The sequence below is a fragment of the Culex pipiens genome, chromosome 2, assembly GCF_016801865.2.
Source record: "Culex pipiens pallens isolate TS chromosome 2, TS_CPP_V2, whole genome shotgun sequence".
Taxonomy (NCBI): Eukaryota; Metazoa; Arthropoda; class Insecta; order Diptera; family Culicidae; genus Culex; species Culex pipiens.
The window spans coordinates 142,557,396-142,583,600 of record NC_068938.1 but is presented as its reverse complement, the minus strand read 5'-3'; the positions used below and the strand labels follow the sequence as shown (position 1 = coordinate 142,583,600).

General features: G+C 35.7%; 1 protein-coding gene across 3 annotated transcripts in view; it reads right to left on the bottom strand.

The window, feature by feature from the left end:
• The window catches only part of LOC120417969 (neurotrimin), a 137,542-nt gene extending 111,446 nt beyond the window's left edge, over positions 1 to 26,096 (bottom strand). Inside the window, exons 1-2 of one of the 3 annotated variants that reach the window (XM_052709118.1) lie at positions 25,990 to 26,096; positions 25,020 to 25,276 (exon numbers count right to left, since the gene is read on the bottom strand). In XM_052709118.1, the coding sequence (XP_052565078.1) occupies positions 25,020 to 25,086 (67 nt within the window). In that variant the 5' untranslated portion in view covers positions 25,087 to 25,276; positions 25,990 to 26,096. The other 2 variants (XM_052709119.1, XM_052709117.1) reach the window with 2 other exon arrangements.
• Between the last annotated feature and the right edge of the window lie 109 nt (positions 26,097 to 26,205).

Below are 26,205 nucleotides of genomic sequence, written 5' to 3'. Positions count from 1 at the left end.
ACATAGCTTTTTTACCAATTTTAGTTACATTTCAGTAATTTATGTTTATCAACTACATTAAACGAAAAGTTTTCCAAGTTTTTCCCAGTCTCCCCCTAATGACTCCATTGAGTGGCCAGCCAGCAGTGATCGGAATGAACCAAGCACCCAAGGACAAAGCAAGCCGAAAAACGACGACGACAACGCTTTGGCACAATTTTCAAGGCAAGAGTGGGGAGAAAAGGAGCAATCGTTAAATAACACTGGCGCCGCCAGGATGTCTCTCCCCAACTCCACTTTCCCCCACTACTCGCCGGTTGATTTTTCTCTTTTGCTACTGCTGCTGTTGCTGCACAAAGACAAGCAAACGATAGGGAAAACACACTGGAGAGTAGAGCTTTTCACTGGTCCTTGTTGAACTGGTGGAAGACCGGTATTTTCTTTAGTTCTTTTTTTGTTCAGTGTGGAACAAACACTTGCTAATCAGATGCAACGCAAGGACGATGTTTGTTTTTCGCAATTTAAACTCGGAATAAACTTGGTACCTTCATTCAGCTGGGAGAATAATGGAACTGGGAAAGGTCAAATGATGAGATGATTTTTTTCTTGATATAGCTGAATTATTCAAATTTTCAGTAAGATTGGAATTAAAAGCTTGCACGGATACAATTTATTGTTTGAAAGAAACCTTTTGTTCTTCTACAAACAGAAAGAGTTCTATAATCAAACATCCCCATTTTTAGCATTCAAAAAAACAAGCTTTTCTTTAAATTGCTGACCAAAATTGTGATGAATTTTGATGTAAAATTGGACGACAGATTTGACGGCGTGCTATAAAATCTGCAAATACGTACAAACATAGTTTTAAAACCTCTCCCAATTTCCGTTACTCAACTGTAAAAAAAAGTGGGACACATCATTAAAATGAAAATTTAATGGAAATACTTTGCGAATCTGCAATAACCAAGATAGATTTGTTTCATCAAGAACAATAATTTTCATTTTTAAATTTCATTTAACGCACGATTTTTTTTAAAGTGTAACAATATTCTACAAAAAAATGTAACATGATTTTCCGTTCCCTTTAGTGCATTACAGAGATCATATAACAAAACTTTATATAGATACACCCAAGTGTCATTTTTAAACCAACTAGCCACCACCTAGTTTTATTAGAGTTTTATGGTAGCATTTTGATTGCTTGATAGCTTTTTTGGCATTAACTGCAACCAATAAGCAAAAGCTGATTATTAAGTTCTAACAAGGTTTTATGCATTGACATAAAACCTGGTGAAAATAAAAGCCAACTAGCTTTCAATAAGGTTTTATGAAAGTTTTGAGAGAGTCTTGAATACCAGAGAGTCTTGAAATGCCATGCTAAACGGTTTTATCGCATGCTTCTTTAAAACCAAGGGTGTTGTAGCTGTCGAGTGCCATTAGGCATGCAAAAAGCTCACTTAAAACCATAAGCCCTTAAAAGGTCATTTAACGCAGCCAGATAGCAATGCTTAAAGAATAAATTTGATTGACACAATTATGATGAATTTCTGACATCGTTAGCATAGGAATACAGCAATTCCATTTGAAAAGAGCCTAAACCAAAAAAAAAGTTCTCCGATCGGGCTCAAAATTTTTCTGGGGGTTCCTTGGCCAAAATAATTAGACCCGTATTTTTTTGTTTGGCCATTAGGGTGGCCTACATCGTGCTAGGGTGGTTCAAAAAATGGCAATTTTCGTCATTTTTCGCAAAAACCACTTTTTTCTAAAAATCATATCTCCGCGCCATTTCATCCGATTTTAGCTGTCTTAGACGCAAAAGAAAGGTGATGAGTTTGGCTATTTGGGAAAAATAGTAAAAAGTTCCAAAAATCTAGCTTAACTATTGAAAAAGTCGTATGAAAACTTAAAATGGCGTTTTGACCGTGTCTGGACCAAAGAGCCTATGTCTGAAAATATTTTTATCGGATTCCTCGGAAAATTTCACATAACATATCAAAAAATTGGCGATGTCGAACCGTACGTTTTGGAGATACGATTTTTTGAAAATAAAAACTGCGTTTTTCGACGCGCCACGCGCAAAAACGGGAAAATGACGAAATCGGCAAAAAATCAACTTTTTTCACTAAAACTGCGATAACTTTAAAATTTCAGCGATGACCTATACATGTCTGGGTACCAAAATTTTCGTAATTGAGAGACGCAACTTTTGGTACCATAACATCTATAGGTCATCGCTGAAATTTTAAAGTTATCGCAGTTTTAGTGGAAAAAGTTGATTTTTTGCCGATTTCGTCATTTTCCCGTTTTTGCGCGTGGCGCGTCGAAAAACGCAGTTTTTTTTTTTTCAAAAAATCATATCTCGGAAACGTACGGTTCGACATCGCCAATTTTTTGATATGTTATGTGAAATTTTCCGAGGAATCCGATAAAAATATTTTCAGACATAGGCTCTTTGGTCCAGACACGGTCAAAACGCCATTTTAAGTTTTCATACGACTTTTTCAATAGTTAAGCTAGATTTTTGGAACTTTTTACTATTTTTCCCAAATAGCCAAACTCATCACCTTTCTTTTGCGTCTAAGACAGCTAAAATCGGATGAAATGGCGCGGAGATATGATTTTTAGAAAAAAGTGGTTTTTGCGAAAAATGACGAAAATTGCCATTTTTTGAACCACCCTAGCACGATGTAGGCCACCCTAATGGCCAAACAAAAAAATACGGGTCTAATTATTTTGGCCAAGGAACCCCCAGAAAAATTTTGAGCCCGATCGGAGAACTTTTTTTTTGGTTTAGGCTCTTTTCAAATGGAATTGCTGAATAGAAGTTCAAAAATAATTTAAACATTTTTTTCCAAAAAAAAAAAGAATAAAAATAAATTCATTAAGATCTGTGATTGCAGAAGACATATTTTTGATGAGGCGAGTTGTTTTTTTTTTGGCTCTCTCTCCCCCACATTTAACGATAAAATTTCAACCACAGCTGAAGACTTATTTTTTGCCAGAATAAAATCTGTTTGTCATAAGACGCATGAAGACGTATGAAATGTCATTTTTCCTTAAATCCTAACAAGGTTATAACAATGGTTTTATTAAGGCTTTAAGGAGGTTGTTAGGAGTTAGTTGTAAAGCCTTGAACTACTATGTAGGTTTTATTAATAGGTTGGAACCACCTTTTTGCGGGGGTTCTTTTGGGTTTTAAGTGGCGTTTATCGAGGTTCTGAGGAGTTTGTTACGACTAAGTGGTTTTAATTTTGGTTTTATAGCGGTTGTGACAGCTTTGATAAAGCCCAAAAATATTTCGGCTGATTAAAGTTGAACCTTGCAAAAATATATCTTAAAACCCCTATCCTCAACCAAGTCAAACATTCCAATCAGCTGAGCCAAACATATTTTTCCATTTCAAGCCACATCAGTCAGTACCACCCAGAAGGCGAGAAGAAAATTTACCTCCTCCCAGTTCCAAAACAAAGACCCACTTCCACCCTCTTAACCCGTGTGGGCGACGATGACGTTGCTCCCGGAGTACTTCCAACAGTTGGGCTATATAGGCGTTGTTCACTCGGTCTCTGGTACAAGTGGGTCGCCTCTTTAATCGTCGTCGTCGTCGGTCTCCAGCAGAGCATAAACTACGAAACAGAATCGCAAAGTGTCGTCTTAGTCGGATGCTCGACACGCAATAAAGGAAAATTGCAACCAAACTCTCCCTCGGGAATGATGTCATTCATTGGTTCGGGATGCTCAATGAAGATTTGTGCTGAATGTGTACGACACACTACTGTGGGAATCGTCACTGCTTTGGGAGTGTAATTTGAGCCAGAATCGATTCTTGTTTATTGGTCTCTCTTCTTAGTCTTAATTTGAAGACATAGAAAATGCCAATCTCGTGACACAATGCTGGAACAAGCTTTGCATGCAAGTTGCACGCAAAGTTGACTGAAGCAAACGAGTTCAAGGCTTTTCCTGGCGAAGCATAACTACCACAACAGTGCCTCATTCACCGACTGACTCTATCAATGTGAAGAGATCTGACGATGCTCTTTTCATTTTTTCCAATTTGTTCGATTGCCCCTTTAGCCGGTCTTCTCGACACCCCTTAAGGAGCTTCTGCTCGTAGAATGCACTTCCCCTTCTTCATTGATTCAACTTCCTTGGCCTTAAGAAGAAGAGAACGAAGAAGCAGCCAGAGAGTACATATTATACAATGAATCTCTTTCTCGATCTCGATCTCGCAATGGACTGGGCCGAGATAAACATCATTGGCGGCGTTCGGCAGCGGGGGGAATTGCATTTCATTCAGAACTCGTACTGCTGAAGAAAAATGAGACACCCGAAGAAATGGACGAAAACGGAAAATAAATAATGCTTCCAATAACAGAACGAGAAAGCGAGCAGTTGCATCCAATTCCAAGGGAGAGAAAGAGGGAGGGTGAATGTACACCATAAAAAAATAATCAATAACCATCATCACATTAAATTGAATTCGAATCGTTAGTTGATTCGAACACATTCGAGCTTAGAGAAAGAATGAGTGGAATGTGGACGACTGGGCTGGCAGAGACAAAGCCTATTTAGCAGAGGGGTCTATGAATGGATGAACTGGAATCAGCGAAAGTAGGTCAATCTGTGCCAATTCAATGTGATAGACAACGGTCTGCCAATTGTTTTTGAATCGAACTTTTTATGCAATTATTATTTTTTATTAAAAATCAAGTTAAAAATGTTGAAACTTGGAAACTTTGATTGAAATGATTTAACAACACACAAATCGCAACATCCAAAACAACCGTCAGTTTTCCCTGAAAATATAGATGGGAACAGAAAGATATCTGCCAGCGATAACGGACACAATCGTTTGTTATAGGGTATTATTTCAGCTCAGCTGTTTGGTTGGGTGACGTCTGCCGGTGCTGTCTGATGCTGTGACAACAGTGGGAGAGGTGATATCGACAGCTGAGAATTGCAGTGGAATATTTTGATTTTTGTATGATTGATTGGTTTTATACAAAGAATGCTCACAAAAAAATCTAAATTATGCCAAAAATCTCAATATAAATATCATTCAAAAATCGTCAACTGAAAGGAATAGGAATTGCAGTCTAAATAGGGACAGCTGTTTTTATAGCATTTAATTGAAGCGTTTAAGAAAAAAGGAGCACACAGATAAATCGACTAAACTGATTTATCTGCTCTAATAAAATTAATCAAAAATATCAAAATATTGTGCAAGAACCTGGCTTTAACAATAGATTGATGGAACAAAATCTGCATAACATCATCTTATTCCAGCGTGCCTCTAATGTTGCCATATCAGAACTTTGGCACTCAACTACCGCTCATTAAAGGTGTTTTCAACTGAAATCGAGTTATAAATAGCTCAATTAGAAGTGAGCAAGCAAGTTTCTATCAAAAGTTTTGCAAAATTGGCTGGTAAAAAGTGATAATGAGCAAATTGAACGGAATTAGGAGCGATTGCTTAACCTGCCAAACAATCGAGAATTTCCCCTAATTTCAAGATTTTTAAGGTGAACACGATCACAAATTAAAGTAGACGAATAAGGTTCTCACTGCTTTATTTTAATGTTTTTGTAAAATACGCCGAATTATTTGATCTTTTTTTTCGTTAAAATAATGAGCAATTCTCTACCAAAACCGGGAATGAATTTTATTTGTATTTTTTTATTTGGCTCAAACTTTGTGAGGGCCTTCCCTATGACCAGAGAAGCCATTTTGTGTCATTGGTTCACCCAAACAAGTCTCCATACAATTTTGGCTGCTGTCCACACAAATATGGTACGTAAATATTCAAACAGCTGTAACTTTTGAGTGCATTTTCTGGTCGATTTGGTGTCTTCGGCAAAGTTGAGGACAATTGAGAAAAAATAGGTACACGGAAAAATGCTGATTTTTTAATCAACTTTTTTTCAGAAATACTCAATTTCCCAAAATAAGTATTTTTTTTATTTTCGAGATTTTTTTATATGTTTTAGGGTTGTTTTTGGGGACAAAACCCGCAGCTTTTGAGCCATAGCGAAACATGGTTAATTGTAAAATTTTCGGCGAAATATTTGCAGCTTTAGATTTTTTTTAAATAGTGACCATGAGTGACCATTCATAAAAATATTTTTTTGAAAAGTTCAGAAAATTTACTATAAATTTGTGTAAGAGACATTGAAGATTGGAACTCTGGTTGCTGAGATACAGCGGCTTAAAGAAACAGAAACAGGAAAACTGAAGTTTTCGAAGTCTCAATCAAACAGCCCACCATTTTCTAATGTCGATATCTCAGCAGGGACCATCCATAAACCACGTGGATACTTTTTAGGGGTTTTTTAACCCCCCACCCCCCCCCCCCCCCCCCCCACCCCTCGTGGACAATTGCCCATACAAAAAAAATCTTTTTTGTATAGAGCGTGGACAATCAATAATTCGGTGGCAGATTTTTTGACCTCTATAGTTCAAAAGTTGCAGATTTTTGTCCCCAAAAACATATAAAAAAAACTCGAAAATCAAAAACTACATATTTTGGGAAATTGAGTTTTTGTGAAAAACTAACTTAATCCACCTATGTGGTTGAAGCCTTCCTCACAATAATGGCTGTAAACAAGTTTCATCTATTTTTTAGATCCGGCTTCCAAAAAGTACATCGATATCACTTAAGTGGCCATATCTCGAGACAGGGTTGCCAGATCTTCAATGTTTTGGACTCGTTGGAAAGGTCTTTTGATAACCTAACCAACAATAGCTCGGATGGTGGATCCGGACATAGTTTACATACATTAAAGTGAGATCCGGCTTCAAAAAAGAACATAATTATCACTTAAGAGGCCATATCTCGAGACAGGGTTGCCAGATCTTCAATGTTTTGGACTCGTTGGAAAAGTTTTTTGATAACCTAACCAACAATAGGTTGGATGGTGGATCCGGACATAGTTTACATACATTTAAGTGAGATCCGGCTTCAAAAAAGAACATAATTATCACTTAAGAGGCCATATCTCGAGACAGGGTTGCCAGATCTTCAATGTTTTGGACTCGTTGGAAAGGTCTTTTAATAACCTAACCAACAATAGCTCGGATGGTGGATCCGGACATAGTTTACATACATTTAAGTGAGATCCGGCTTCAAAAAAGAACATAATTATCACTTAAGAGGCCATATCTCGAGACAGGGTTGCCAGATCTTCAATGTTTTGGACTCGTTGGAAAGGTCTTTTAATAACCTAACCAACAATAGGTCGGATGGTGGATCCGGACATAGTTTACATACATTTAAGTGAGATCCGGCTTCAAAAAAGCACATCAATATCACTTAAGGGGCCATGTCTCGAGACAGGGTTGCCAGATCTTCAATGTTTTGGACTCGTTGGAAAGGTCTTTTGATAACCTAACCAACAATAGCTCGGATGGTGGATCCGGACATAGTTTACATACATTTAAGTGAGATCCGGCTTCAAAAAAGCACATCAATATCACTTAAGGAGCCATATCTCGAGACAGGGTAGCCAGATCTTCAATGTTTTGGACTCGTTGAAAAGGTCTTTTGATAACCTAACCAACGATGGGTCGGATGGTGGATCCGGACATAGTTTACATACATTTAAGTGAGATCCGGCTTCAAAAAAGAACATTAATATCACTTAAGAGGCCATATCTCGAGACAGGAATGCCAGATCTTCAATGTTTTGGACTCGTTGGAAAGGTCTTTTAATAACCTAACCAACAATAGGTCGGAAGGTGGATCCGGACATAGTTTACATACATTTAAGTGAGCTCCGGCTTCAAAAAAGTACATTAATATCACTTAAGAGGCCATATCTCGAGACAGGGTTGCCAGATCTTCAATGTTTTGGACTCGTTGGAAAAGTTTTTTGATAACCTAACCAACAATAGGTTGGATGGTAGATCCGGACATAGTTTACATACATTTAAGTGAGATCCGGCTTCAAAAAAGAACATAATTATCACTTAAGAGGCCATATCTCGAGACAGGGTTGCCAGATCTTCAATGTTTTGGACTCGTTGGAAAGGTCTTTTAATAACCTAACCAACAATAGGTCGGATGGTGGATCCGGACATAGTTTACATACATTTAAGTGAGATCCGGCTTCAAAAAAGCACATCAATATCACTTAAGGGGCCATGTCTCGAGACAGGGTTGCCAGATCTTCAATGTTTTGGACTCGTTGGAAAGGTCTTTTGATAACCTAACCAACAATAGCTCGGATGGTGGATCCGGACATAGTTTACATACATTTAAGTGAGCTCCGGCTTCAAAAAAGTACATTAATATCACTTAAGAGGCCATATCTCGAGACAGGGTTGCCAGATCTTCAATGTTTTGGACTCTTTGGAAAGGCCTTTCAATTGCCTAATCAACGATGGATCGGATGGTAGATCCGGACATAGTTTACATACATTTAGGTGAGATCCGGCTTCAAAAAAGTACATTAATATCACTTAAGTGGCCATATCTCGAGACAGGGTTGTCAGATCTTCAATGTTTTGGACTCGTTGGAAAGGTCTTTTGATAACCTAACCAACGATGGGTCGGATGATGGACCCGGACATAGTTTACATACATTTAAGTGAGATCCGGCTTCAAAAAAGCACATCAATATCACTTAAGGAGCCATATCTCGAGACAGGGTTGCCAGATCTTCAATGTTTTGGACTCGTTGGAAAGGTCTTTTAATAACCTAACCAACAATAGGTCGGATGGTGGATCCGGACATAGTTTACATACATTTAAGTGAGATCCGGCTTCAAAAAAGTACATTAATATCACTTAAGAGGCCATATCTCGAGACAGGGTTGCCAGATCTTCAATGTTTTAGAATCGTTGGAAAGGTTTTTTGATAACCTAACCAACAATGGGTCGGATGGTGGATCCGTACATAGTTTACATACATTTAAGTGAGATCCGGCTTCAAAAAAGTACATTAATATCACTTAAGTGGCCATATCTCGAGACAGGGTTGCCAGATCTTCAATGTTTTGGACTCGTTGGAAAGGTCTTTTGATAACCTAACCAACGATGGGTCGGATGATGGACCCGGACATAGTTTACATACAGTTAAGTGAGATCCAAATATATGTGAAAACACATTTTTATACATAACTTTTGAACTACTTATCGAAACTTCAATCTGTATAAAACTCGATCTATGGGACCCTAAACCAAGTCGAATGCAACAAGTTCAGGTCAAATCGGTTCAGCCAGTGCCGAGAAACATGAGCTAGTTTGTTGGTCACATACATACAAACACACACACATACACACACACACATACACACACACATACACACAGACATTTGTTCAGTTTTCGATTCTGAGTCGATATGTATACATGAAGGTGGGTCTACGACGTTTTTATACGAAGTTCATTTTTAGAGCAGGATTATAGCCTTACCTCAGTGAGGAAGGCAAAAAAAAGTTGAATAAAAAATCTGCAATTTTTTTCAGTATTCCAATTTTTTTCTCTATAGTCCTCAACAATACCTACAACTTTGCCAAAGACACCAAATTGATCAGAAAATTCACTCAAAAGTTACAGCTGTTTTTAATATTTACGTACCATTTTTGTATGGACAGCAGCCAAAATTGTATGGATGAACCAATGACCAAAAATAGCTTCTTTAGTCATATGGAAGGCCCCCGAAATTTCGACTTTTTTTATCTGTATTGATGCAAAATTCATTATTCAGTTTAGTCCTTATGCCTACCTACAACTTTGCCAAGACATCAATAAAAAAATACAGATTTTTGAATTTTTGTACATCATTTTTGTATGGACAGCTGTCAAATTTCTATGGAAAATTATATGGAAAAACTAATGAAGCAAAATGTCTTCTTTGGACATACCGAAGGCACCAAAAAAAGTTTCAGTCTGATTATAAAATACAAAAAATTGAAATTTAAAAAAAACGAGAGAATTGAATTCATGGGAAATTTCGGGTTAAAAATAAGGCTGGTTCAAAGATTGTGCTCTTAGCTCTGATAAAAATAACAAAAAACTAAATTACAAGCATTATTGAAACAAAATCCAAGGGTATAACAAAATGATTAATACAGTAACACAGCTATGCTTATAGTTTGCTAATAGTTTGCAAATGATTTTGGGGTTTTCAATGAAAATTTTTATTTTCAGCCGTATTTTACATCACATTCTCTTAATTTTTTGAAAAATATTTGGAAAGAGGTGGGAAACTTGAAATAAAGTTTACATTGGCCTGAGTAAAATTTAAGTGTTTTTTTTAAAATAAAGATAAATATGTCAATATATGAATACAATTACACCCAAAATTCAGAATCGAGATAATCGTTCTCTCAAAATTTATTGAGGGCTCAGTGCCAAAATCGATAGAATAATGGTACCAACTCACACCATCATAACAAATGAGTTCATTCGTTAGTTGAATCAATAAATCTCCAACAAGTGTCATACATCGACTTCTGACTTCTCCATGGTCACCAAGCTGTGGTGGCCGAGGCAGCTAAGTCATTGGATTGGTTTGTCAAAGGTCTCTGGTTCGATTCCCGTTGTCGACACTTTTGGTTTTTTTGTTTGACGGATGAACTTTTTTTGCAAATGAACCTCGAGAGAATAGTTCTATCGCCCATCTCGAGCTGTGTTCTCTGCGTCCGTGAATGGTACCACTATTCTCTTGACTTGAGACCATCATTCTCTCGGACTCGGACTCGGACTCGGACTCGGACGTTTTTTTCGGACTAGCGCTGCCAGTTTTGGGTGTAGAAAGTTGAGAAAATTCTCTACAATTTTCATTTTTGGATTTAAAATACTGGATTACTAGTTGTCGAGATATAGCGTTGCTAAGAATTAGCATGCACTTCAAAAGAGATTTAGAGCACAAATTTTGCCCCTTTTTAGGTAAACTTTACCACTAAATCAAGCGTAACATTTCAAAAAAGATTTACAACACAAATTTTGACCTTTGTTAGGTAAATTGAAAACAGTAGGGTAACGTTCATCACCTGTGTTGGTCCGAGCCGTGGATTGAACTCCCAATGTTTGGTCCCCATGACTGGTGATATGATTAAGACAACACAATTTTGATTTTTTCCTCGTTTATGAACAAAAACTTTTAGTTAGCTTGAATAAATACAATCAAAAGACTTCTGGTATCCAAACTTGGTCTAGTATTTTCATATTGTCTAGCACAATTGCATCATCATTAAGGTAAGACCTGATCCATCAGTGGATCTTCCAAACAGACAACAGTAATGAACCTAGTTCTCGAAAACAGACACCGGCAGTCTACCCATTCGGCGGCGTCGGAGGCATTCCAACCCAAATATGTACAATAGCATGTGTAGCATTAAATGCCGTAAACATACTAAACATAAAGTTACACACTGGCCCAGCCAACAACTACATGCCGCTCGAAACGCTGTCGAAGTTGTCAGCGGGTGCCAAATGGGACTGGGTGTGGAACTCTTCTATAGTACTAGAGTACATGGAATCGACGTAAAAGGGGGACGACGGAGAAAGAGAGTGAAAATAGATATATTAATTTATTTAATGTATTTCTCTAATAAAAAGAAATTAAGGCTCAATTACCCATCGCAATTATTTATTCCAGTGCGACTGGGAGCTTCTCTCTCTCTCTGTAAGACCACCCAAACGCACACACAATAAAGTTTCTTTTGTGCGTTTACCCTTAACCCGCGTGTGAGTTTGCTCGTGTGTGGGTGTGCGTTTAGTGGGGAATTATGCCAGCAGAGGGATCGCCATGGGCGCGTGTCCAATTAAAAAACCCTGCAAAACTTTGGCCGGTCGATGAACCTCATCTCCAAAATTTATGCGTGATGGCCTCCGGATGAGAGTGGGGGAGAGGGTATATCCACGTGGTGGCCAGTTTGCGAAAATAATAGAATTTATTTAGTCACGCTTTGAAGAGCTTAGAATCACTTGACGATCGACAAGTTTTACAGCGCGTTTTTGTAATCATCATCGAGAAGTGTTTCTTCCTTCTACGAAAGGCATCAGTTGGATGTGTTTACCTTTTTTATTATAAAGTGATAAGTGGCTAGGAGCCATCCGTGATGAGCAATCACTGATAAGAGTTGCTTGGTAGTTTCGTTTCCAGTGTAACTCAACCCTACTTTTAGAATGAATACTTTGTGTATTTATATTACACAGTTGTGCTACGTAATATATTATCGCGAGCACATGTTTGACCCGGTCGTAACAGGTGCATCGTACATAACCAAGTCAAAATAGTCTAACGCACATTATATTATTTGGTACTTTCAAAAGTTGAAACAAAGTAAAACAAATTCATGAAGAAGTCTAAGATAAATACAAAAGTAGAAAAAAGGTTTTGTGAAAGATGAAAGATTTTTTACCCAAAAAATCATGATTTAGCAATAGCAAAAGCAAAAAAAAGTCAAGAGTTGTATTTGGGGCATGAGTATTCAGGATTGATAATTGTAGTTGCTGAGAGCAGATATTTTGATATCTTAACAACACTATTCGTAGTTTAACAATGTTTGAAAACAAAACGAAATAAATAAATTCAAGTGATGCTAACAACGAAATTTACAACAAATCTTCTACTGATAGATTTACTTTTGAAAAGTTCGGAATACTCTCTCTATTGCGGGTGAAGGAAGTTCGCTAGCGAAAAAGATTTTTTGCGATAATTTCATCTATGGCAAAATGGATCACACATTTATGGCATAGACTGCGGTGTTTTGCATCAGCAGTTTTGAAAACTCGTACTTGTTTGCTACTAAAACTTCAATATCTCATCCAATAGTTACCAAAACTTTAAAACTAGCTAGCTTGTCACTTGAGGATAATTTCTTTGGAAAATGACATGCATGTTGCATGAGTTCTCAAAGCTGTTCAATTTTCTGGATTCAATACCGAAAGTAATATTTGAAAAAAATAATAGAAAAAGTTAGATTTTCATCATAGAAGCCACCTGAATAAATTAACCAAATATTTTATAGGTCAGTTTTTTTTATCTTTTTGTCTTTTTGTCTTTCTGTCTTTTTGTCTTTTTGTCTTTTTGTCTTTTTGTCTTTTTGTCTTTTTGTCTTTTTGTCTTTTTGTCTTTTTGTCTTTTTGTCTTTTTGTCTTTTTGTCTTTTTGTCTTTTTGTCTTTTTGTCTTTTTGTCTTTTTGTCTTTTTGTCTTTTTGTCTTTTTGTCTTTTTGTCTTTTTGTCTTTTTGTCTTTTTGTCTTTTTGTCTTTTTGTCTTTTTGTCTTTTTGTCTTTTTGTCTTTTTGTCTTTTTGTCTTTTTGTCTTTTTGTCTTTTTGTCTTTTTGTCTTTTTGTCTTTTTGTCTTTTTGTCTTTTTGTCTTTTTGTCTTTTTGTCTTTTTGTCTTTTTGTCTTTTTGTCTTTTTGTCTTTTTGTCTTTTTGTCTTTTGTCTTTTTGTCTTTTTGTCTTTTTGTCTTTTTGTCTTTTTGTCTTTTTGTCTTTTTGTCTTTTTGTCTTTTTGTCTTTTTGTCTTTTTGTCTTTTTGTCTTTTTGTCTTTTTGTGTTTTTGTCTGTTTGTCTTTTTGTCTTTTTGTCTTTTTGTCTTTTTGTCTTTTTGTCTTTTTGTCTTTTTGTCTTTTTGTCTTTTTGTCTTTTTGTCTTTTTGTCTTTTTGTCTTTTTGTCTTTTTGTCTTTTTGTCTTTTTGTCTTTTTGTCTTTTTGTCTTTTTGTCTTTTTGTCTTTTTGTCTTTTTGTCTTTTTGTCTTTTTGTCTTTTTGTCTTTTTGTCTTTTTGTCTTTTTGTCTTTTTGTCTTTTTGTATTTTTGTCTTTTTGTCTTTTTGTCTTTTTGTCTTTTTGTCTTTTTGTCTTTTTGTCTTTTTGTCTTTTTGTCTTTTTGTCTTTTTGTCTTTTTGTCTTTTTGTCTTTTTGTCTTTTTGTCTTTTTGTCTTTTTGTCTTTTTGTCTTTTTGTCTTTTTGTCTTTTTGTCTTTTTGTCTTTTTGTCTTTTTGTCTTTTTGTCTTTTTGTCTTTTTGTCTTTTTGTCTTTTTGTCTTTTTGTCTTTTTGTCTTTTTGTCTTTTTGTCTTTTTGTCTTTTTGTCTTTTTGTCTTTTTGTCTTTTTGTCTTTTTGTCTTTTTGTCTTTTTGTCTTTTTGTCTTTTTGTCTTTTTGTCTTTTTGTCTTTTTGTCTTTTTGTCTGTGCAGTCGGTTTAGTAACTTTTATGTTGAGTTTTTTTTTTTGTAGCAAAATTGAAGCCGAAATTGTTTTTAACTTCCTAATCCTTCATTTGGGATGTGAGCACATTGATTTATAAATTTTTGAATTATTCTGTGACACGCTAAACATTTAAAAAAATTATGGTAATATTACATCTGGGATGCTAAAAGATTTCATGTATAAGAAGTGTAATTTTACATCAGGAAATGGTGAAATTCTCATCAGATTCCGTTTTCAAATTTTTACACATTATTTAAGATAAAATCTCTCAAAAACAGGTAGTATTCAAACAACCAAATTTTCACAGTGTAGTTTCAAAATAGGTGTTCCGACAACACTGCCACCAAGTCGACATAGGTCGCGAAGACACGGCAGGGTCACGGCACACGCAGCGCTACACAACACAACACAAATATAAACATAAACAAATTATAGTAAAGTAGAAACAAGAGAGGAGGAAGTAAACACGAGTAAAAGTAGGGATGAGGACAAACAGAAAACGCGTTGAACGAACAAGTTAGAAGTTTTACGAGCAGGAAAGTGTTTGGTGGTTTTCGGCCAACAAGGACAGTTTAAGTGCACAACAGTTAGTACGGGGCATGCAGACGTGTTCACGAGTTGGTTAGACGATCACAATACATCCAGGTGAGACGTAAACAAACACTCCACAGCGAGAGGGAACAGTTTAAAAACTTCTAAATCTACTAGTACGGACTTCAAAACGGTTCGGCCAGGACGAGACAGTTCGGACAGGACAGACCGGCACGGTACAGTACAGTGGAGAACAGGTAACACGTAATTTACTACGAAAGTAAACAATAAACGAATACACTCATTGACACACAGAACAGCGCGGGCAGAACAAATAAAAGCGCTCGGCAAAGAGGTGCAGTCGTCGCCGCTGGGGCAATTTGTAAGTTGTTGTACGCGCTTACACTTACAACTATTTAGTAAACAAACATTAAATTACTGATAGGTTGGCAAGGCGTAGGAGTTCTTTCAATACGAAAAAGTACAAAACGGTACAAAGACAAACCAATCAATGTAAGGAAAACATACACCCAAACAAGAGACGACAAACTAAAATTGAATTCTTAAATATAATTACAGTTTGATCTGCATTAGCTGATACAAAATCTGGTTTTATTTGCCACCGTCCGAACAATAGGTCTTCGATGTTTCTTTCTACAACAAGTTCTAAGGTTCTAAGCTTTTCCTCAGTGAAGAAAACAAAAGAATTAATTCCATAAAAAATATATCCAAATTTGTCAAAAGAGTGGCATGGTACAAAAGCTGACAATTAAGATCGTTTCAGATTAATCACTTTGAACTATTTAGGTAGCTAAGTGCTTCAATTATAATCAACTTTCTACTCTACTCAAAATTTTGACAAATACGAACACATTTCTTAAAAAAAACCACACATCTAACAAACTGCTCACCAAAATCCCTGTAACTAACTTAAGGGCGCCCCCTAATACAAGTAGTAGTAGTAGAGCAGTTACAGATCGTCACTAATTACACATTACATCATGGCACAACCGCCGACGGAATGCCATAGACCATCACGATCGTCAAGCACTTTCAGTCAAAGTCCACACACACACACGTCAGACGTCAGAACTAAACGGCGAATGGTGATGTTTGGCCATAAAACCGTGCACACACGTTTAAGCCCAAGTCAGAGCATCCCGAAAAACCAGACCTTCGAACCAGAATCGCCTGTCAGTATGTATAGTACAAAGTCGGGAAGCTTGACTTTTCCTGACTCTGTAGTGTCTAGGCATCATTTCACCGTAATTGAGATAAAAATATGATACTATTTCATAATACAAACACCCGCCACACTCCCCCAAGCCAAAGTTGAGTTTTTTTCTGAGTGAATTACGTTTAAGGGAGGAGGGGGAGGAGGGGTAGGAGGGGGAGTCAACGCTTAAAAGCATCCATCTTTCTCCGCTGTTTTGGCTGCTACTCGAGAGCAGTCATCAGGTTAAGGAGAAGGCCAGCATTCGGGGTGGGGGAGGGATCTTTAAACGACGAACGACGTACGCATTCTATGTTGGCATCGAAGGAATTAGAGCACCGACCGACGCGTTGCGGAAACATCTGTAGAGTGGTGGAAGGTAAACTCGAGCGTCATCATCTTTCATTTGTTTTTGATAACACATTACTGTTTGTGGGTTTACTTTTTTGCTTTGGGAGACTGTGTTTGGATTTTGAAATATGTTTTATTTTGGTTAAATTATGTCGCGTTTTTTTTTTTGGAGATCTGCGAACCGCTTGAAACAAGTATGCCTTTTGAAAAATACGGCAGTCTAATTGCTTTCAAATTACAGTTTTTACCAAAAATATCTAATAATACAGTATAAGAGCAGTCAAAAACAGAATATTTTCAGTTACGACTTTCTCCGATATCAATGAAACTTTGTAGACATGTTATCGTAGGCTTATATAAATCATTTTTGTGTATTTAAAATTACTGCATCTCAAAGCCGTTGCATCGTATCAAAAAGTGGTTAAAGACAAACTTGTAGGAAATTGAACGGGCTTTCTAAAAAAAATACACTAAAAGAAAAAAAAAACACCACTTCCATGCAATTTTTTGACTTTCAAACGCAAAAGCAAAATTTCAAGCTGATGCCTTTTTTTATTTGTTCAAAATATTTGAGGATATAGCCTTAGTAGTTACAAAAAGACTCACGAAAAGTGTATGATGGTATGTCTCTCCTTAAAAAAATACAAAAATCATTTATTAAATCCAAGAGTCCTGCTCCAAAAAGACTAATTCACTCGCGATCACAAATCGAACGCGACGAAAAACTACTCTGACCGTTTCCTACCGTTTGTCACTTCCACACCAGGCGCTACTCTCTTTGCTCTCTCTCTCACTCCAATCGGGTAGTACAGCGAATGGCTCAGAAAGAACGATGACGCTCTATCGCTCATAGCTGACTGATTTAAAGTCTACGATTGGCTCTGTTTTGATCATTTATTGAACTGCTTAAAATCAATGTTATCAAAAATGATTTGCAATTTTGTTAATAACAAATCATCAAAGACACATTTGAAAGCAATTTCCACCACGTCAGATACAAACTTACAGCAAATAAAGAACAAAAAGCTAAGAGTGCCGAGCTGGCATTTTGTTAGATTTTCTCCCCTCTAGAAATATTCATTTGTGACTATCTTTATAAATCAAAATATTTTATCGGTGATAATTGCGATTTTCAAAATTTGACGGTTTTTGATTTTTTGTACGGATTGTAAATTGACATGGCCTTATAGGTGGATCGATCTTTAAAAAATAATTATTTGAGCAGATTTTTAGAGAAATCTCTCAACCTTAAACCTCTTTTTGAACTTTGTTAATCCGTTTTGAGGATCGATCCACCTGTAAGGCCAGGTCAATTAAAAATCCGTTCAAAAAATCAAAAAACTTAAAAAAAATTAAATGCAATTTTTACCGATAGAATATTTTCATTTATACAGGTTCTGATTTAGGCCGGTAAAACAAAACTTTCTACGTTTAAATCTCCGAAGGGGTATCTCAGTCACGCCGTGCGCTGACAGCTAGCGAGTCATGTTCGCTCGAGAATGGTTTTGCGCTTCAGTCGGCAAAGATTCGCTCGGCGCTGAGTGAGTGATTTCTGATTTTTAATCCGAAAATCACACTTGACGTTAAGTTTGTGAATTTATCTTTCCAAATCACATTGAACTCCAAGCTGAAGGCTTTAGCTAAACTCATAAGCAATGAGGTATTTCAGATACTTCAGGTTTCCAAATTTACCAGCCGTATCCCACACTCCCGACTATTATTAATATCGTTGAACGGGTGACTTTGACAGCCGGGGTGACTTTGACAGCTTTCACATTTTTTTTGAAAATGGAAAATACGAATTAAATTCAAACGGAACAATACTGACCATGTAGAAAAGTGTTCCAACTCACGTAACTACTTATTAGAGAAACATTAATCAATAGCATTATTTTATCACTCTCAAAGTGTCATGTTTTTTTTCGATGAAAATGAGTCAAATCGGAAAACAGACTGCATCATCGGCTCCTTTGAACAATTTAGCACTACTGCAAAACTGGATAGTTAAAATTAGTTGTTAAGTTAGAAGTTTTTATTGAAATAGAATTCATAAATTTGTTCAGATTTATAGTCATTTTCAGTAGAACAAGTTTTGTAGCAAATTAAGACAAATTTTGACGTTTTGTTACAAAATTTGTTTTGGTGACAATGAAATTTTAGATTTTCTATGAAAAAATCAATTTCTAAAGGATTTTGATCAAATTTGGAATTTTGTATCTACCTAACCCTAAATTTATGTACATTTCTTACAAATTTCTTTAATTCAGTAAAACAATTTGAATTTTCAAACTAAACTAAGCTAAAGTAACCATACCTTAATGGTCAATCTGATGTATTGAATTCAATATGCTCAATTTTTGACTACAAAAATAAAAAAAAAAGATTAGTCTTGCTGTTTAACAAATAAATTGAAATCACCCCAATTTGTCCATTGGGTTTGAGATCAGAAAATGTTTCAAAGATCGTAACGACTTGAAAACATCAACTCTGCATGAAACTCTAATTCATTCTAAATTCCAGTGTGCTCTCATCAAAAAGAGATCGATCATATCCAAACACCACCGATATTGCAAAACGTTCTCACGCCAAACCCAAAATGCGCATTCGAAAGTATATTTATGAGTAGCAGGGAGAATAATAAATAACGTTCGAGAAACTGTTTGAGCAGCATTTAAAAAAACAGCATCTTTCACCAGGGCCGAACCAAAGATCACCTCTTTTTCCGGTCGAACGAACAAATCAAGAGCATCTTATATGTTGGAACCCACAACTCTGACAGCTGTTGAAACAAGAGATGAGAAGGGGTTTATTTTCAGGTATTTTTTCCTCTCAGATTTGCGCAACATTTTCGATGTTTTCCTAGGTAAGGATAGGCCTTAACCGAATGGGAGTATCCCTTAATGGATGGTATTTCTGTGCCAGACCCCGAATTAATTTCCATAAAATGGTCCCCGAAAAATCCCGGCCTGTCATGCAAAAAAAGAAAACATGCCAGCGTGGCCGACCGAATTCCCGCCAATAAAATGTTCTAATCGTCGAACAGTCTGGTGATGAGTTGGCCGCCGATGTTGTGACAGGCCAGAATCAGATAAATTTGAGTTGAGTTTGGCCCCAAACGCACCGTTCGACGGACCGTGGTTGCACAGTAAAAAAACTTGTATGACGTGTTTGCTTTCGAACATTTTTGTTCAAGGTTCTTTATGAAATTAATTTACTCTGCGAAATTAAAATTTAATAAATTTGAAAAATCAAATTTAATATCTAACTGTGATGGCGGGGGGCAAGCCGCCAGGAATGCGAAAGCAGCGTGGTCCTATTTATAATTCGAAAGAGGTTCTTCATTCAAAGTGAGTGAGACGCCAAAGAATTCACCTCGAAACCTTGAGCAACCTGTGTCCACCGCGGCGGCTACCGACTGCTGACTATGCTCAACTCAGCAAACGGCTCAAGTTTGCTTACTGGCCCGAAAATGTGTCACCGCGCCTAGTCGGGGCGAGGTGTACCCCGTTGTTGGGAGTTTGGGTGGTGTTTTAGGTTATGTTGATGTGAAAATTGGAAGATATTGTGCGTCAAAAGTGCAGGGTGGCGCTGGGACTGTTGGCGACGAATATAGCGGGATTTGGTCATCAACCAGTAGCCATTTTCAATCTGATTAGGCGAGTTTCGCATATTGAATGAAATTGTAGAATAATTTATTTAATTATTTTACAATAGTTAACCGAATATAATAATGATTCTCCGTTCAAATTGTCACTTTCGAGTCCTTTAAAGATTTATGATTAAAAAATCATGTTATAAGGAAAAACATTGCCGGTTCAAAGCGATTCGTCCACTATGAATAATGTTATTGAATTTTTGAAATTACCTCTCAAAGCTCAAACTTTTGTTTCAAGCTGAAATAGTTGCACTACCAGACGCCAATCTTTGTACAGTAGAAACTAGTGCTGCCAGAAGAGCTTAAAATTCCAACTTCCAAGCCCTCAAAAAAGTTGGAACGGTAAATTCAACTCGCTGGTTCTCGGACATAACTCAAGCAATCGGATCAATTCTTTTTTCTAGTGATTTGTTAGGATGTATAGATGATCCTAGAACTTTGCTGAACTCATTGTGATCAAATCTGTATTTTTTTCGATCACAAACATCATTCCATTCGTTGTAAAAAAAATGCCGAAAATTCTGCGGAGGCAGTCGTTTAAAAAAAGTTGCAACGGTGTTTCCAGGTCGGTTCAAATCAAGTTATGCAAAATTTTAGGATCATCTAGACATTCTAACAAATCACTGGAGAACCCGCGAGTTGAAGCTTGGGCGTCCGTGTAGGGGTGTAAGTTGGACATGTGTTGGGCGTTCCAGTGTTAAAAAAAGAGTTTCCAGGGGCGATGTGTAATTCTTCATTGTCGACAAATCTCTTCGCACTCGGTAAAGTTTTTCCCTAGAACAAGAACTTATTAGGGATTTTGAAAAATCCAAAAATCGTTTAGAGACATAACAGAAAACATTGCATGCATTGATTTATTTGATTAGGCAATGAAAAGTTTTTCTAAACAAAATCTCACATGCTCCGGCCAGAATTGGGAGATGGTAGCAAAATAAAATAAACTACTCGGTTTTAGTAATTATTTCAAAGTACATTGTACAGTACAGAGCTATCTTTTTGGCTTTTGAGTAGTTCTCTACATTTTCGCAAATTATCTCGAATTTTTTATAAATTTGAGGCAATAGTTACACTCAAAAGTATACCGATTTCATTTTTTTTTGCTTTTCAACACAACGTAATTTTTAGATTTAGAAAAAAAAAGTTTTATGGGACCCTAAAAGACATCCTTGATTTGATTTTTATTGAAAAGATTAGAAAATTTATCAATAGTTTTTTTACCATTGAAAAACGAACAAACAGTGTGCGAAATATCGTCAGTTGACAATTGAGCAATTCTTCACGAAATCGGTATTTTTTCTTCAATTTTTAATTTTTGTATTTTTTAATTCGGCTGAAACTTTTTTGGTGCCTTTGGTATGCCCTAAGAAGCCATTTTGCGTCAGTTGTTTGTCCATATTATTTTTCATACAAATTTGACAGCTGTCCATACAAAAATGATTTATGATAGGGTAGGGTAGTCATCAATGAGACACTTTTGGTTTTCAACTTTCAACGATTTTTCTGATTTTTTCATCAGCATGTTTTAATGAGCTTTTTGTTGCATTTTCTTACTTTTAATGTGTTCTAACATTGACCAAAATATGAGATCGATCCGACTTCTACAGCCAGAGTTATTCAACTGTCTCATTGTAGACGCACTTGGCAGGAACAATGAGACAGCTGGGGAACAATGAGACACTCTACGGAAATCAATACTTTTCTAGTAAAACATCATGTTTTTGTATTGTTCCATTACAGATGACTTGCCTTGAACATTTTAGAGCAATTTTGCCAACATGAAACTTTAATTAACAAAAGTTATACTTAAAAGTATTTAAATTTAGTAAAATCCAATTATTTATACAAAATAACTTTGTATTCTTGGTAAAATGAAATTAAAACTCTATAAATATGCCAAAAATCACTTTCAATTTATGTTTTGAAAGATTTCCATAGATTTTGAAAAGTTTATTGAAGAAAAATCAAAGTGTCTCATTGTTACCCATGGGCTAAAATGAGTGGGGAACAATGAGACAGCCCTGGATTCTAGGTATATTCTAAATTTTGGTCAAACCTAATGAAAGGACATTGTAGCCCAACTCAATCTCTATGGAACGTCGAAAGAAATTTGAAGAAATATTAGTTTTGGTGTAAATGACAGCCTACGAGCGAAAAAGTTATTTTTGTCCATAATTTACTTTTACACCCCAGAATCAAACATTTATGAATAACTTTTCAAGGGAGCGTCCATAACCAAAGCCACTATTATAGCAGACGTGTATCCAGTAGATACACCTTTCTCCCAAATATGAGCCTGATTGGTTGAAACTACGACTTGTGAGAGCCATTTTATCATTGTTCCCCGTGTCTCATTGATGACTACTTTACCCTAATTCGAAAATCTGTGTCTTTGGAAGGATTTTTTTGATCGATTTGGTGTCTTCGGCAAAGTTGTAGGTATGGATACAGACTACACTGGAAAAAATGATACACGGTAAAAAAATGTTTGGTGATTCTTCATTTAACTTTTTGTCACTAAAACTTGATTTGCAAAAAACACTATTTTTATTTTTTAAATAATTTTTTGATATGTTTTAGACGACATTAAATGCCAACTTTTCAGAAATTTTCAGGCTGTGCAAAAAAAAATTGACCGAGTTATGATTTTTTGAATCAAAACTGATTTTTTTTCAAAAAATCGAAATATTGGTCACAAACATTTTTCAACTTCATGTTTTGATGTAAAATTTAATTTGCAATCAAAAAGTACTTTAGTGAAATTTTGATGAAGTGCACCGTTTTCAAGTTAAATCCATTTTTAAGTAACTTTTTTGAAAATAGTCGCAGTTTTTTTTTATTTTCTAAAATTAGTGCACATGTTTGCCCACTCTTGAAAAAAATATTTTTGAAAAGCTGAGAATATTCTCAATATTTTGCTTTTTTAAACTTTGTTGATACGACCCTTAGTTGCTGAGATATTGCCATGCAAAGATTAAAAACAGGAAAATTGATGTTTTCAAAGTCTCACCCAAACAACCCACCATTTTCTAATGTCGATATCTCGGCAACTAATAGTCCAATTTACAATGTTTAAATTTGAAACATTCGTGAAATTTTCCGATATTTTCGAAAAAAATATTTTCAAAAATTTTAAGCCAAGACTAACATTTAAAAAGAGCATAATATTGAATGTTTGGCCCTTTTGAAATGTTAGTCTTGGTTTACAAATTTGAAAATATTTTGAGAACTGCTCAAATACCCTTAGAACAATTCATTTTCATCGATTATATCTCAGAAACTAACTGTCAGATTTTCAAAGTCTCAGTGCAAATAATTTCTCAAATTTTCGTGGCTTTCTTTAATGAAGTATTGAAAATGAAAAACTTTAAAATTTAAAAAAAATATTATCTCTAAGTTACTTTAACTCCATAACGGTGTACTTTATCAAAAAAACGGCAAAATACATTTCAATTCTATATTTGATTTAATTTTTGTAAAATGTTTTAATGATTTTTTTAAAACGTCTCGATTTTTTTCAAAAATCAAAATAAAAAAAAAACTACCATCATGCACTATGGCTCAAAAGATGCCTTTTTGAGTCACATAAAACTTATCACAAAAATTTCGAAAATTAAAAAATACGTATATTTGGGGAAAAAACGAAACAGATAAATTGGCACTTTTGAACTTTTTTTCAGAAAAGTACTAATTATAATCCACAACTTTGTCAATTACTTCTCAAGATACAGATTTTCATATTTTTTCGTACCCATTCGTATGACCAGCCCGTAAAACTGTATGGAGACTTGTCTGGAAAAAGCAATCATGCAAACTTTTTGGAAACATAAGTTTTTATGTTGCTAATCAGTCTTCAATAAGCTTATGTATTTTTTGGTCACCTTAAAGCTAGAAATTGATCGAAATAAGGTACAATTTTCAAACGGGCTGGTCAAAGGAAAGAGAAATATTAAAAAAAACTGATTTAAAACGTCAAGCTTTTTTTTTCTTCTAATTTTTGATTAGAAGTTACAAGGCAAGTGCACCCAACCATTTCAAAATTGACCCGGATAACTCGAAATACAAATATTTTAGAAAATTAAAATTAGCGTTGAAAATATTGTAAATTGATTAACTGTTAAGGTATTTTCAAGGTTAAGGATTTGAACAACGTTTATTAATAAATTTCAAAAAAAGAATGGGGTTTTCATCTTTTTACAAATTTTTGATTTTGGGCCCACAGGTCAAAACAAAATTTTGATGGGATGAAAATTTTTTTAATTGAATTTGGCAATGGCCTAAAAATATTATTTAAAAAAATGCATTTTTAAATATTTATTTTTGATTTTTTAATATGATTTTTTTTTAAAGACGTCTATTATTCAATCAAATGAAATAACACTATTAAAACATTGAATTGGAAACAAGGTATGATATAAAACAAAAAAGGTTGGAATTCACTGCCTAGATAAACTCATCTCAAGTTGTGGGATATTTCAAAACCAAAACAAATTGTGTTTTTATCTTTACCGTTGCAACTGCTTACGACTTAAGCCTTACGTTGTATGCACTGATAAGAAGAGAACAGGTGTGATATTTATCACTCTACATAATGTTTGTTACATTATTGAGAGTAGAGCTGTTACATCTGTGAAGTAGATTTTTTTGGCATGATCTTGGTTTATTTCAAATATTTTTTCTACATAACAATTTTTTGAGCAAGATTGAATTTAATTCTCATAACTAAAACCGTTGTCATCAATTTTCTATCACATTGATATTGAAAAGAGTTATTTTACCAACACTTCATATCTTTATTGTCACCGCTGTGAGACTAGTGAGCTTGTACTAATTCATCTTCATAACCATCATTGCTATATAATCTGATGACATCAAGAGCACTATGGCTGACCTTTAGTGGCACCATTCAGCAATCAAGTTAACCCTTCTCAGTGCTCAATTCCGAATATATGTACTCAAACGAGCTACACGCACTTTCTAGAAACAAGAATAATAAAAAAACGTTTCCACAATTTCCATATGGAACGCATAAGTACCACCATTGAGAGTCGAGAGGCGGAACTTCACCAATGAAATGAAGAATGGAAGAAAAAAAAACGCTTATGAAAAATTATGAGCTGATCAACTTACATTCCGGCAGCACCAGTCCAACGATAAAGCCAAATATCAGCAGCTTAATTACTCGATCTTGACACATGTTGTCTGTTTTCTTCTTGCTCCTCCTCTTCAGTTGTGAATTTCACTCACTCACCGAAAAGTTCTTCGCTTTTTGTTGCTGTTTTTCACTACTTTTTTTCAGCACTTGTGTGACACAACTCTTTCGCACGCTGTTGTTACCCTGTGTTATTTACCGCAATTTATTTTTACCATAAATTATGTAAATAGAACTGTAAGAGAAAAATGGACAAAAATGTTTTTTTTTGTTTTTGCTAAATTTTGTTTCAAGGAAGTTTGACGAGCACTGACGGTTTTTTTCATCTATTTTCTTTCGTTTCACAACTAATGAACAGTAATTGATCTTGAAATCCGCAATATGTTTGGAAACTGTACGTATCCTTGAACTATGAATGAATCACTGAAAATAAAAACACACAAAAATGCCACTTTGCCGGCTGTTTTTTCTAGAAATTTTTCCTTCGAAAAGCGATAGTGAAATTGCACTTTTTCCACCTCCTCGATCTGTGAATGCCAAGATCCACGGTTACCACCGGCTTTTCAGGGAGGCAAAAACTAGCAAAAATTTTCTAATAATATCACACTCGTAACTGCACTAAATGGTTAAGGGACACACACACTTTGCGTTGAAATATCAAAATTTGCGCGCATAAACTGCGTCCCGCAATGTTCACCACAAACCACACACTAAAATTCACGCACACACGGCTTTGATCAACTGACAACCGAGTTGGTCTCCCCTATTAATTCAGCTTAAATTTTCTTTTTCCTTTAGCACCAATTAATAGCGGGAGGGCGCACCCATAAAAGTTATTATTCTCCACCACCCCCACCATCAATTGATTAACGCGAGGGAACCTGGTTTGGGGGAGTTCCTCAAAAGTCACCGGAAACTGACCAACCAACCCCACTCAATTGAACTGACCCTTCAGCTGCGGAACCGTGGCGAACGACTCTATTCCGCACGGGAGGAAAATTCGTACTAAAGTCTCTGAAGTCGCGCGTGAATTTTGATTCGCGCGCGGTCCGCGCCAACATTTGAAATATGTTCAGTGAGAATTGAGGAGAGGAGAGAGGGAAAAACGTGATTCTCAGTGAGCGTGTTTGCGCGCTTCTCTCTGTTTTGGTTGTAGCTCTCGCG